This window comes from Amblyraja radiata, chromosome 3, assembly GCF_010909765.2.
Source record: "Amblyraja radiata isolate CabotCenter1 chromosome 3, sAmbRad1.1.pri, whole genome shotgun sequence".
Lineage (NCBI taxonomy): Eukaryota > Metazoa > Chordata > Chondrichthyes > Rajiformes > Rajidae > Amblyraja > Amblyraja radiata.
The window spans coordinates 49291908-49307276 of NC_045958.1; the positions used below are offsets into that span (position 1 = coordinate 49291908).

The 15369-nt window shown below is 40.8% G+C and overlaps 1 protein-coding gene across 1 annotated transcript in view; it reads right to left on the reverse strand.

Moving 5' to 3' along the window:
- The window catches only part of slc27a6 (solute carrier family 27 member 6), a 77174-nt gene that overhangs the window by 14816 nt on the left and 46989 nt on the right, over positions 1-15369 (reverse strand). The window contains exon 6 of the mRNA XM_033017775.1: positions 241-331. Within this exon, the coding sequence (XP_032873666.1) occupies positions 241-331 (91 nt within the window). The remainder of the gene's footprint in view (positions 1-240; positions 332-15369) is intronic.

The window sequence follows — 15369 nt, forward strand, 5'->3', positions numbered from 1 at the left end:
AAAACTAGTGGTAAATAGAAAGTGAGAATTCTTCAGGAACCAACAGAGAGAAGCACAGATACTCACTGGCAGTAGCGAACATGTCATAGGCTCCCGGATATGAAAGTGAATTTACATACTTCCTTTTTTTTTTTAAAGTTACACATCGGTGCAATATTATGAGTATTGAAGGAATACTCCCTAATATTAGGAGTAGTGAAGGATAAATTGCCATGCTTTAGATTTTAAATGTAAACATACCTTTGTTAACGATTTCACATCTTCCTTGATCATTCCTTATGGGCTTTTCATTCTGAACATCATATTTCACCAGTTTATAAGCTAGAAATGTCTGAACAAAATGATTGGAAGAATTTATTTTTAATATTATTACACCAGACGCAGGATAAGAGTAGCAATTCCAGAATAAATATTTAGTTCTACAGCATCATAAAAATCTTTTAAAATAATGCATTTTTAGTAAACATTTAAATTATCCTTAAGCACGGATATGATGTTAACGCCAGCTGACCGCACAGCCTTACAAAACACTAGCTGCTTTAAACTGTTGTCAACAAAATAATAGTCAGTGAACCTGTGCACTTTGTTCTAAGTGCTTTCAATATGACCACAATAATGCCTTCTTTATTAAAATAATAACATAGATAGATATAGCTTCAAACCTGCAAGTGTTTGTGGCAATGTTACGAAAGCTCTAATTACTGAATGAGAAACAAGAGATCAACTAATATCAGATTCAGAACTTCATTAACCTAGGAACAACTGGACATAGAATTACAATCTTGAATATAGGAATACCAATATAACAAGACATATACATCTGATGAGTAAATACTAGGCAAACATGAACAGCAAAACCAACTCTCCTTTACCTTGTCAAAATATCAGTGATAGTCTTTATTTATAATCATTTTATTGTCCACTGTTATTTTTAAATAAGTTATGTGAATATGTAACAATGATTTCATTGTACATTTGATGTAATCAAACACACAGTTGGTCTTCACTAAAGAGTCAGCACATGTTCTGAAGCCCCTGGACTTTATGTATTACCTATTCAAACAGCTCTGCAATAGTGAGTGCACACCACTACTCAATGCATTGCAATCGCCATAGGAATTTCTTCCTGTCCGATCTATGGATAGCTATCACTCTGAAGTGGTTGACAGAATCCAAATAAGCAATGGTTTCAAGTCAAGATATCTGTTATCTGCACTGAACTTTTACCTCAAAATAAGTCTGTGTGGTGAAGATTCCTTTTATAATGTTATTCAAGTTCCTGGTACTATATTGTGGAGGGTTTGTTGATTTAGTTTAGCTCTCCCAATTGGCATCCAGATAAATGGTGAAGTACTACATTATAGGTAGACAAAAGAAGGTTTGAAGAAGTGTTTCAGCCCGAAACATTGCCTATTTCCTTCGCTCCATAGATGCTGCCGCACCCGCTGAGTTTCTCCAGCACTTTTGACTACCTTCGATTTTCCAGCATCTGCAGTTCCTTCTTAAGCAAGTACAACATTATGTTTGATTATACATCTATGGGTGAGGACATCGCTTCCAGTTGTACCTTGCACTGGAAATCTGATATTAAGCCAAGCACCAGCCATATCACATCAAACTGTTTACATTTAATCACATGAGACAAGCTGTTTCTTGCTTGCAGAATTCCAGTGCAAGTGCAACTGAAAGCAACAGCCATATCACATCAAAATATTTACATCAATCATCAGTACACTACGGGCAAATTTTGATAAAAGGAACCATACATATTTGAAAGAAGAAATAGTGGTATTGATATTAATATAGCCATAAATGTTCCCATGCTCAGCAATGTTCTTTTAATTTTGATATCTAACATTTGCTAAGTAGATCAGTGGCAAATCAAAATTACCTTTTTCTTATTTTATGATTACCAATACAATGATTACTTGTTTACTACCATTTTCTTATCGAGGACCAATTGGCCCTTAACTCCAAGAAGACCAAGGAGCTCATTGTAGACTTCAGGAAGTCCAGGGGTGGCACGCACACCCCCATCCACATTAACGGGACGGAGGTGGAACGTGTTTCTAGCTTCAGGTTCCTGGGAGTCAACATCTCCGATGACCTCTCTTGGACCCACAATACCTCAACTCTGATCAAGAAGGCTCACCAGTGTCTCTTCTTCCTGAGGAGACTGAAGAAGGTCCATCTGTCTCCTCAGATCCTGGTGAACTTCTACCGCTGCACCATCGAGAGCATCCTTACCAACTGCATCACAGTATGGTATGGCAACTGCTCTGTCTCCGACCGGAAGGCATTGCAGAGGGTGGTGAAAATTGCCCAACGCATCACCGGTTCCTCGCTCCCCTCTATTGGGTCTGTCCAAAGCAAGCGTTGTCTGCGGAGGGCGCTCAGCATCGCCAAGGACTGCTCTCACCCCAACCATGGACTGTTTACCCTCCTACAATCCGGGAGGCGCTACAGGTCTCTCCGTTGCCGAACCAGCAGGTCCAGGAACAGCTTCTTCCCGGCGGCTGTCACTCTACTCAACAACGTACCTCGGTGACTGCCAATCACCCCCCCCCCCGGACACTTATTATTATTTATTCAAATCATTTGCTATGTCGCTCTTCCAGGGAGATGCTAAATGCATTTCGTTGTCTCTGTACTGTACACTGACAATGACAATTAAAATTGAATCTGAATCTGAATCTGAATCATACTTATTCAGTCAGTCAGACATTACCTTTCCAGCTACATACGTATGCCATTAAAAATGACCACAAGAAAGATAACAAGGCAGAAATATTCAAGATCAATTTCTGTTCTCACTAATGGATTTCCTCATCATTATAATATCAGCCCACTATACTGTTGCAATGTGGGCTGTTATAGGAAACCTGCTTATGAAACATGAAAAGCCATATCACCTTATACTGTTGGTTCCAAGCAATTGATGCAACTAATTAGCAATCTTTACCAGAAAATGATCAGACACCGAGTATTACCTTACAGTTACTTCAACACACTTTTTTTTGTTAAGGTATCCATATGTTGGAATTATCTTTCACAACCAATTGGATAAAAGATCATTATCCATAGAAAGGCAAGGAGTGGTAACAGTGATTTTTCTTGATAAGATAGACGGTCAGTCACTCCAAGATAATTAGAGACATCTCAATTCAGATTATTTCAATGAAGAACAGTAGTTGTCAGAATCAATGCTATGGCAAGAAAATACAGCTATGACACTTAAATCCCACATTCATCCATTCATTCATCCATCCATTCATCCATTCATTCATTCATTCATTCATTCATTCATTCATTCATTCATTCATTCATTCATTCATTCATTCATTCATTCATTCATTCATTCATTCATTCATTCATTCATTCATTCATTCATTCATTCATTCATTCATTCATTCATTCATTCATTCATTCATTCATTCATTCATTCATTCATTCATTCATTCATTCATTCATTCAAAAGATCTGACTATTCAGCATGAAGTTGTTCCGGAAAGTAAAATGTCTTTCTATAGAACAAGCAGGTTTTACAGATTTCCTATGAACAATATTGAAGTGCTTGTAAGGCAACATCCACTAACAGCCCTATATCAGTAAGCTAGGGCAAGAAAATAAAAACAGAGTACTCTTCCCCGTAATTGCTTGTAAATTAGGATATACATTGCTATAATTTTGGACAAATGAAATAAACAATAAACAATCAGTAAATAAACAATGAAGTAGTAGTTTCCTACAGTGGACGTACATTGGAATACCCATTTGCCTGTAAAGATGAATGTTAAGCTGGTCATTGGATCTGTTGACATAGTACACAAGAATCTACTGTGTTCGGATTGGAGGTGATCGTAGCTTTGGGATTGCTGTGGAGCTGAGAGGAACACATTCTCTCCAATGGCTCAACTTAATATCAATACCCTAAAATTAGCCCACGTTGTAAACTGTAAAACAGGTTAATTAATTCTAATGTTTACAGCCACATTATTATTGCATGCAGAACTATAAATATTCAATAGTTCTGGGATTTAATAGATAATAGACAATAGATGCAGGAGTAGGCCATTTGGCCCTTTGAGCCATTCAATGTGATCATGGCTGATCATCCCCAATCAGTACCCCGTTCCTGCCTTCTCCCCATATCCCCTGACTCCGCTATTTTTAAGAGCCCTATCAAGCTCTCTCTTGAAAGCATCCAGAGAACCTGCCTCCACCGCCCTCTGAGGCAGTGAAATTTTACACTGCTACTCATCAACCAAACAGGAGGCTAGTAATGATAAAAATCTGGAGTGAGAAGCTTGGTGGAGGAGAAAAGTTTATATTAATTATCGGATTTATGTAGCAATCAATGCATCACTTTTGCAAATATAACATTAATGATAAAACACCATTGAACAAGCATGTGAACCAACAAAATACCAGATAAAAGGGAGGCTACAGATTTTTGGCTGTTGAGTAGAGCAACTACTTGTGGATAAAAACTTGTGGATTTATGTCTGGCTGTGGCAGCTTTGACAGTCCGGAGTCGCCTTCCAGAGGAAAGTGATTCAAAGAGTTTGTGGCCAGGGTGAGAGGGGTCAGAGATGATCTTGCCCGCTCGCTTCCTGGCCCTTGCAGTGTACAGTTCATCAATGGAGGGAAGGTTGCAGCCAATAATCTTCTGTTGTTCGGACGATTCGCTGCAGCCTCCAGGTGTCGTACTTGGTGGCTGAGTCAAACCAGACCATGATGGAGAAGGTGAGAACAGACTCTATGATGGCCGTGTAGAATTGGACCATCATTGCCTGTGGCAGATTGTGCTTCCTCAGCTGCCGTAGGAAATACAACAATACAATACAATACAATACAATTCAATTTATTGTCATTTGGACCCCTTGAGGTCCAAACGAAATGCCGTTTCTGCAGCCATACATTACAACAAATAGACCCAAGACACAACATATTTTACATAAACATCCATCACATCGCTGTGATGGAAGGCCAAAAAAACTTTTCTCTCCACTGCACTCTCCCCCCCCATGTCAGAGTCAAAGTCAAAGCCCCCGGCGGGCGATGGCGAATTGTCCCGTGGCCATTAAACCACGCCGGGTGATGCAAGATCGCGCACCGGGTTCTAGATGTTAGAGCCCCCGGCGCGCGCTCGCAGCCCGCCGCCATTCCAAGCCGCGCGGGGCGATGCTGTAAGGCCCCGCTCCAGGAGCTCTTCAACCCCGCAACTCGGGCGGGAGAAGTCGCCGTTGCGGAAGCCCCGAAAAGCGGTCTCCCTCCAGGGACCCGCGGGCTCCCGGTGCCGTCCGCCAAACCCGCAGTTGCAGCCACCGAATCTCCAGGGGTCGGGTCGCAGCAGCGTCCACCACAGCTCCACCCGCTCTGGACTCAGCCAGCTCCGCGACGGTGAGGTGAGTTCGGCACTGGAGTCCCCGGTCTTCCTGTTGGAGGCCGCTCCTCGTTGCAGCCCCAACGACAACGGAGACCCGACAAAGAAAAGGTCGGGTCTCCCGTGCAGGGAGAGATTTAAAAGTTTCCCCCTCCCCCCCACACCACCCCCACCCCCCCACACACATACCCCAACAAAAATAACAAAAACTACATAAAAACATAGACATAAAATAATAAAAACGCAGACGGACTGCAGAGGCCGCTGCTGGCGAGAGCCGCGCCGCTCTCGCCAGCAGGAAATACATCCTCTGTTGTGCCTTTTTGTCTGTGGAGTCGATGGTAGCCCCCCACTTAAGGTCCTTGGAGATGATGGTTCCCAGGAACTTAAAATACTCCACAGATGTGACTGTGGTGTTGTTGATGGTGAGAGGGGTGAGGGGAGGGGGAGCTCTCCTAAAGTCTACAATCAATTCCACTGTCTTAAGCGCATTGAGCTCTAGGTTGTTGCTACGGCACCAGGACGCCAGCTGTGACACTTCCTGTCTGTAGGCAGATTCCTCCCCATCCTGGATCAGTCCAATCAGGGTTGTGTCGTCCGCAAACTTGAGAAGCTTGACAGAGGTGTCTGTGGAGGTGCAGTCATTGGTGTAGAGAGAGTAGGGGAGAAGAGAGAGTACGCAGCCTTGCGGTGCTCCTATGCTGAGTGTTTGCGGGTCCGAGATATACTTTCCCAGCCTCACATGCTGCTTCCTGTCTGTCAGGAAGTTGGTGATCTACTGACAGAGAGGTTCAGGCACAGTCAACTCGGAAAGTTTGGAGTGTAGTAGCTCTGGCACAATGTTGTTGAATGCAGAGCTAAAATCAACAAACAGGATCCTCGCATAGATCCCCTGGCGGTCTAGGTGCTGTAGGATGAAGTGCAGGCCCAGGTTGACTGTATCATCCACAGATCTATTGGCCTGATATGCAAACTGCAGAGGGTCCAGCAGGGAGTTTGTGATATTTTTCAGCTTGGCCAGCACAAGCCTTTCGAGTGTCTTCATGACTACATAGGTCAGTGCGACAGGCCTGTAGTCATTAAGACAAGTAATCCTTGCCTTTTTGTGTACAGGGACAATAGTGGAACTTTGAAGCAGGCAGTGGCTGGTTAAAAATGTCTGTATAGACCGGTGCCAGCTGTTTGGCACAGAGGTTAAGAGTAGAGGGGGAAACATTGTCAGGTCCTGGAGATTTCCAGATCTTTTATACAAGGAAACATATCCAAGGAAACAGGAAAAATTGAGGATTGGGGGAAAATTACAATTTAAGCAAGTCCACCATCTAAAATGGGAGAGAAAAATCTAGATTGAGGAAAAAACTAGGGAAAATAAAACAAATAAAACATAATTTAAAAAATATATAGATCATAGAATCATAGAGACCTACTGGATGGAAACTGGCCTTTTCGGCCATCTCATCCATGCCGACTGTGGTGCCTATCACACTAATCCCCATTTGTTTTTTTAGGCCCATATCCCTCTAACCCTTTCCTATCTAAGTACCTGTCCAAATCACTTTTAACATTGTAATTATATCCACTTCCCCATATATTCACCAAATTCTGCGTGGACAAATGTACTGAACAGATCACCTTTACATTTCTTCACTTTTACCTTGAACCCGTGCACTCTAGGTCTAGACTCCTCTGCCCTGGGAAAATGATTCTATGCACCTCATAATTTTATAAATCTCAATATCGTCACTATACAACCTCCTGCTTCCAATGATAGTTAACCCCGTTGATCCAGTCTCTCCTTATGTTAAGCCCTCCACTCCAGGCAACATCTTGATGACTCTCTTCTATACTCTCTATTGCTATGACATCCTTCCTATTGTATGGAGATTTGAACTGTAAATAACATGCCAAATACAGCCTAACCAATGTTAGGTATAACTGCAACATGATGTCCCAATTATTATATTCAATAGCTGAGCCAAAGAAGGCAAGCATACAAATTCCTTTTTCACTATTCTATCTACGTGTGTCACCACTCTAAGGGAGTTATGGAGTAGCACCCCAAAGTCTCTTTCTACATCAACTCTCGTAAGGTTCATGTCATTTGTTTTCTATCTTTACTACCGAAATGTGATCTCTCAACATACATTCTCCCACTTGGCTAGATTAAATTCCATCTGACACCACTCCAATTCATTTTACAACTAATCTATGCCCCACTATGTCTTTGTGTATGAGTCCACCAATTTTCATGACATTTGCAAAATAACTAATCATATACATTTTCAGCCAAGTCATTTATATGTATCGCACACAACAAAGGTCCCAGCACTGATCCCTGTGATACACCACTTGCTATAGATCTCCAGTCAGAAAAAGAATCATCCACAACTATCCAGTCAATCTGAAGAAAGGTTTCGGCCCGAAACGTTACCTATTTCCTTCTCTCCATAGATGCTGCTGCACCCGCTGAGTTTCTCCAACATTTTTGTGTACCTTTGATTTTCCAGCATCTGCAGTTCCTTCTTGAACACATCCACAACTATCCTCTGCTTCCAGTCATCCAACTGATTTTTGATCCAGTTTGCCAACATATCTGAAGATTCTTTGTGTCCTAAATTTCAGGACAAGCTTAATATTGTAAGATCATTGTAAGGCGCTGTCCTGTGCACGGCTGCCCTGCCAGCAGTTGTCTATCTTTTCACCGTTTTATTTTTATTTTTAGTTAGTTAAAGTGTTTTGTTTGGAGGTCTAGACTTTTTTGTGTGGGGGGTGGGGGGAGGGGGAAACTGCCTTTCAGGGTCCCTACCTGGTCGGTGAGGCAGTTTTTCTCCGGGCTGCAGCTTCGACCCGTCCTCGCGGCCTACCAGCGGGCCTGGAGCAGCGTTTCCTGTCGCGGACCGCCCAGAACCTCGGCTTCGGCGGCGGCACAGCGCTGGAGCGCTATCGTGGAGCGGGCGATTCCTTGCCTGGGTCGCCGCGCTGGAGCTCCGGTGAGCTGAGACCGCCGGGTAAAACATCGAGGAGCTGCGGGACTGTGGAGCGGCCAGCTGCGGGCGGCGGCGCCGAACTTTACACCGGGAGCCTGGGATCTCGCGACGAGATCGCCAGTTGAGGAGCTCCAACCGGCGCGGCCTTGTCGGCTTCGGAAGCCGCAGCCTCCAGTACGGAGGCGGCCATTCCAGGGTTCCCATGCCGCTGTGAGGACTCTCCCGACGCCGGAGCACCACCACCCGGCGAGAACGGCCAGGAACATCGGGCCTCTGTAGAGGCAACTGTGGAGGCCTCAATAGGCCCGACTATGGGTGAATATTTGTTGGGGACTGGACTTTGTGCCTTCCCTCATGGTGGGAGCCATTGTGGGGGGATGTTCTTTGTGTTTAAGACTCTCATTGGTGTTATGTCTGTATTCTTTTTTTGTGTGCTGCAAAATGGCAAAAAGCATTTCACTTCATTACACCTCGGTGTATGTGAATGTGACCAATAAAATACCTTTGATCAATGTTTTACTTTTCAGGCTGAGAAACTAAGATCATTCAGTTTCAAATGTTTACTTTTTGGATTGAAAAGGGTGATTGGCATGGGCGGAATAAAAGGTCTGCATAGTAACTGGATCACCCAAGGTGTTAAATATCCACATCAATTTATTGTGAGAGTTCAATTCTAAATTAATACACAAATATAGCAATGCTTTACATGCACAACAGGTTGAAATCAGCACCCATTTTCCGGAGGATAACAGTGGAATAAAACAAGTAGTCTAGCAGTTTGTCATAATCTGCAAATCAAAGGGTATTGTTTTCTCACGATGTAGATTAAGGTTGCTATTTCTTTGCCAGCAGATTCTGTCTTCCAAAGCACAGATTATGACTGACCTGGAAGACAGATTCACGCACCAGATGGACAGATAGAATACACCTGGAGTTTATAAATAAGTAAAATATGCAGTCAGTCTCAATAACTAAATGAGATATTGAATAATTGAAAGGATAACTAATTGCTGAACAGAATACTTCCTGTACAGTGGACAAAATTTAATTATCTTCCTGCTGCATCAGACAATGACTGTCTGGGTTCCTTTCTTGCATCCTATCAGTAACTAACTCCTGTTCTGTCACTGGTCTCCAGGGACCTCACTGTTTTCGCAGGCTGTCAGTCAATCTAAGACCCTGTCATGACGACAAACTCAATAAAGTCACATCTCTGCACTGCCCTCAGCAAAACCACTCCATTCCTTTTTCTTTTTTTAAAATTATTTTTATTAGAAGCGTAAACACATAATAGCAACACGGTTTGTTTATCAATTACACTCATACAAAGCTTCTGTTCTTTTTATAGAATGTTTTGAAAGATAGAACTGAAAAGAAAAGTCTATAAACTAATAGAGAGGATGGGATAAAAAAGGAAAAAAAATAACAAGAAAAACAAACAAAGAAAATTACCAATAACAATTTTGGACATAGGTCTGTAGATTATAAGGTGTAGTTATTCATCCAATCCTGACCTCAGGTTTCAATCCAGTTTCTGTGTTGAACCAATTTACCTCTTTAAGAAATCAATAAATGGAGACCATATTCTAGCAAATAGTTCTGATTTGTCAGTTAAGACAAGTCTAATTTTTTCCAATTGTAAGGTCTCAGACAGTTCTGTAATCCACATTTTAATTGTGGGGGTTGTTGGGTTTTTCCAAAGTCTTAGTATTCATTTTTTTCCCAGTTATTATACTGTAATCAAGAACATTTCTTTGATTTGTTATAAGTTTTATACTTTGTTCTGATATTCCCAATATTATTAATTTTGGATCGGGATCCAATTGAATATTAACAACTTCAGAAATAATTAAAAAAAATATCCATCCAAAATTTTTAGAATTTTTATACAATTTACCAAGGTAGATTTTATGCAATTTACCTTGCAATTTATGCAAGTTGGATACTAGGTATTGGCATTTATCACAGATAGGTGAGATATTTGGAAAAATTCTGTTTAATTTTGTGTTGGAGTAATATAAACTGTGTAATACTTTAAATTGTATTAAAGAGTGCCTGGCGTTCAACGAACAGTAATGTATATGTTGTAAGGAGGAGGAGCCATCTTGGGGAACGGCTGCTAACCAGCCGTTTAAAGACAGTTTAATTCCCTTTATTTTTTGTAGTTTTAGTGAATCCTGTGCTTTGCTTGTGGGAGAAATAGACTTTTTAATGTGGGGGGAAGGGGGTAACTATATTTCTAGGTCCCTACCTGGTCGGTGAGGCAGCTTTTTCTCCGGGCTGCCCCGTCGACCCGTCCTCGTGGCCTACCAGCGGGCGTGGAGCGCCGTTTCCTGGCGGGGACCGCCCAGCACCTCGGCTTCGGTGGCGGCACAGCGCTGGAGCGCTATCGCAGAGCGGAGCGGGCGATGCCTTGCCTGGGTCGCCGCTCTGGATCGACGCGCTGGAGCTCCGGTGAGCTGTGACCGCCGAGTTCATCACCTCCGGGCTGCGGGTCTGCGGAGCGGGCGGCGCCGACTTCAACATCGGGAGCCTGGGAGCTCCAATCCGGCGCGGCCTTGTCGGCTTTGGAAGCCGCGGTCTCCGGTAAGGAAGCGGCCGTTCCATGTGGCCCAGCCGCTGAGAGGACTCTCCCGACGCCGGGACAACAGCACCCGGCCAGAACGGCCAGGAACATCGGGCCTCCGTAGAGGCAATTGCGGAGGCCTCAATAGGCCTGACTTTGGGAGAACTGGGGATGGGGACTGGACATTGTGCCTTCCCCCACAGTGGTAACCATTGTGGGGGATGATTTTTTGTGTGTAAGTGAATATTTTAGTTAGTGTCCAAGATTGCTGTCGGAAGGGAGAGTGTACGCTGGCGCGGTTTAACTGCCGCTGCTCTCTCTTCACATTGTGTTTTTGATTTTTTGTCTTTGGATCGAATTCTGTCTTTAATTTGTGTATTGGTGATGTCTTTATTATTTATTTTACTCCGATTATATGTTTTTTTACTCTTGTTAATTTCTGTAAGATGTCCTTGAGACTTTTGAAAGGCGCCCACAAATAAAATGTATTATTATTATTATTATTATCCCATATATCCTTCGTTATGGATTGAGCCAATTCATTTTCCCATGCTTGTCTGTGTGGTTCCGTCGACGGAACCTCAGTATCTAACAGGATGTTATAAATGTAGGATATTAATTTATCTGTGTTAGGATGTTTATTCAAACATTCATCAAGGATTTCTGGTTCCTTAGTTCTATACACTTGTGTATGTGATTTTATATAATCTCTAAGTTGCAAGTATCTAAAAAAATTATTTTGATGTAGTCCATAATTCTGTTTTAGCTCCTGGAATGAAAGAAGGATACACTTTCGATAAAGGTGTCCCACATTTGTAATTCCATATTTTTTCCATTTTGCAAATCCTTTATCTAACACAGACGGTTTAAAAGAGAGGTTATTTAAGATAGGAAGAAGTGATAAATTATCCAATTTCAGTCTTTTTTAATTGTTTCCAGGTTCGCATACCACTATGTATTATCGGGTTTCCACTATGTTTTTTAAATCAAATTTGTAGGTGTTAACAAAATCGCGCCAATTTCAAAAGGTAGGCAGTCCTCTTTTTCCATCTTTAACCAATCTGGTTGTTGGTCCATATCCTCCAACCAGAAGTTCATATTTTTGATATTAACTGCCCAAAAATAAAATAGAAAATTTGGTAAAACTAATCCTCCATTCATCTTAGATTTACACAGGTGTTTTTTACTTATTCTATGGTTCTTGTAGTCCGAAATAAAATGTAACAATAGAGTCAAGTTTAAAAAACAATTTTTTTGGAAGATAGATAGGGATTGATTGAAATAAGTATAGTAATTACATTCACTAGCTCTTTCACTCTCTCTCTTTCTTGCTCTTTTTCTCTTTTTCTATTTCATTTTTGTCAAATTGAAATTAAAATGGAAGATGTACAATGTCATATGCCGCGGTTTATACTACTGTACACTGCTTCTAATAAAAACATTTTTTTTTAAAGTACAGTAATTGTGGAAGGAAAATCATTTTTATGGCATTAATTCTACCAAACATTGAAATGGGGAGTGTTTTCCAATATTGAATATTCTTATGTAGTTTATGTAGGGGAGGGAAGTATGATTTAAATAAAGATGCGTATTTCTTAGTCACATAAATTCCAAGGTATTTAAACTTTTCGTAGACTATTTTAAAAGGAGATTGTTACAATATATATGGGTTTGGTTCCGTTACAGGCATAATTTCACTTTTATTCCAATAAATTCTATATCCCGAGAATGAGCCAAATTGCGTTATAAGATTTAATCAATTTGGAATACTAGTTTCTGAATTTGTGATGTATAATATGTCATCTGCATATAAATAAATGTTATTGACTGTATCTTTAGTATTGTACCCACAAATTTCTGGATGAGGTCTGATACTTTCTGCAAGTGGTTCAATAGCCAAAGCAAATAGTAATGGAGATAGTGGGCATCCTTGTCTACAACCTCTAGATAGATTGAATTTAGGTGATAACATTTGATTTGTCAATATTCTAGCTGATGGATTAGTATATAGGAATTTAACCATGTACAAAACTTCTCACCCAATTGAAATTTTTCCATCACAGAAAAGAGATAGGGCCATTCTACCTGATCAAATGCTTTTTCAGCATCTAACGAGATGACTGCTAAATCTACGTTAGCTATTCTATTTGAGTATATTATATTAAACAATCATCTCAGGTTATAGAATGAATAGCGTTTTGGGATAAAACCTGTTTGATTAATTTAATTTAGTAATTTATGAATTACTAAACTTAATCTGTGAGCTAAGATTTTTGTTAATATCTTCTGATCGGTATTTAAAAGAGCTATTGCCCTATATGAGCCAGGGTCAAGATCTTTATCAATTTTTGGCATGTGTTATTGTTGATTCATTTAAAGTTTCTGGCAATACCTGCTGTGTGAAAGCACAATTATATAATGTCTGTAGGCGTGGGGAGATCAAGTCATTAATTTTTTTATAAAATTCAGAATTTAGACCATCGAGGTCTGCGGCCTTTCCATTTTTCAAGGATCTAATGGACTCTTCAATATCTTTCATTGAAATTTCAGCACCTAATAATTCTCCCTCTCTCAGATCTAATCCTGAAAGATTACATTTCTTTAAGAATGTTTCCATTCACATAGTACGTTCTGTTTTTTATGGCTGAATAAAGTGTGTGATAATATTTCAAAAATCTGTCATTGATGTCCTTCGGCAATGATAGTGTTTCTCCCGTATCTGATCTAATTTTATGAATTGTTTTTTCCTGATCTAACTTGCGAAGTTGACGAGCTAGCAATTTTTGTGGTTTATCTCCAAATTCAAATTGTAATTGTTTAGTATGTTGATAAAGTTTTATAATTTGGTCTGAATATATGTAATTTAATTTATATTTAAGTGCAGCAATTTTGTTGTTTTTTTCATAGAAGGAGCTGTCGTAATATAATTTTCAATATCTAATTGCTTTATTTCCATTTCTAGTTCATACTGTTTAGCTCGGCTCTTTTTATTATGAAAGGCTTGGGAGGAGATAAGCGCTCCTCGTACAAATGCTTTAAATGATTCCCACAGAAGGGAGACATAGAAACATAGAAATTAGGTGCAGGAGTAGGCCATTCGGCCCTTCGAGCCTGCACCGCCATTCAATATGATCATGGCTGATCATCCAACTCAGTATCCCGTACCTGCCTTTTCTCCATACCCTCTGATCCCCTTAGCCACAAGGGCCACATCTAACTCCCTCTTAAATATAGCCAATGAACTGGCCTCAACTACCCTCTGTGGCAGAGAGTTCCAGAGATTCACCACTCTCTGTGTGAAAAAAGTTTTTCTCATCTCGGTTTTAAAGGATTTCCCCCTTATCCTTAGGCTGTGACCCCTTGTCCTGGACTTCCCCAACATCGGGAACAATCTTCCTGCATCTAGCCTGTCCAACCCCTTAAGAATTTTGTAAGTTTCTATAAGATCCCCTCTCAATCTCCTAAATTCTAGAGAGTATAAACCAAGTCTATCCAGTCTTTCTTCATAAGACAGTCCTGACATCCCAGGAATCAGTCTGGTGAACCTTCTCTGCACTCCCTCTATAGCAAGAATGTCTTTCCTCAGATTAGGAGACCAAAACTGTACGCAATACTCCAGGTGTGGTCTCACCAAGACCCTGTACAACTGCAGTAGAACCTCCCTGCTCTTATACTCAAATCCTTTTGCTATGAATGCCAACATACCATTCGCTTTCTTCACTGCCTGCTGCACCTGCATGCCTACTTTCAATGACTGGTGTACCATGACACCCAGGTCTCGCTGCATCTCCCCTTTTCCTAATCGGCCACCATTCAGATAATAAAGGGGATTTAGGGGCTACAAAGAGTCAGGCACACAATAACAAAGTTATTTTTCTCCACAAAAGTCTTTTCAACTGCAGTAAGTTTATTTTTGTTGCTCCAAACTAAAACTACTAAGAACTCTATGTTACATTGTTTAACAGAGTATCATTGCACAAGTATCAATAGAAGCAATTGCTTGTCAATTTCTCTGACCACCCACTGTTAATATACCAGCTGTACTCTTCAGAGACAATGATGTCAGATTACAGCAGGAAATTATATCGAAACAGGATTTCCCCATACAATACTGTTTAAATCCAAGACAGCTTTCCTTCACATATTTGTCAATTTTCAAAGTAGCTTTTAAGTGGTTCTCTCATTCCCGAAGACTTGTTAAATCATCACTAACTTTACATCAAAATCATATTATGGAGACATGTGTTGCAGCAGAACCACATGTACATAAATACCGGTTTAAAAAACAACATATGCAAGAAATAACTCAAAGGAAAACCAGTATGAATGTTAGTTTCCCAAACTGCATTGTTATTTCTATAATAATGTTTTAGATAGATAAGCAGGCATTTGAAATTTACAGCAGAAAGCTCTGAATTTTAAGTCATTCA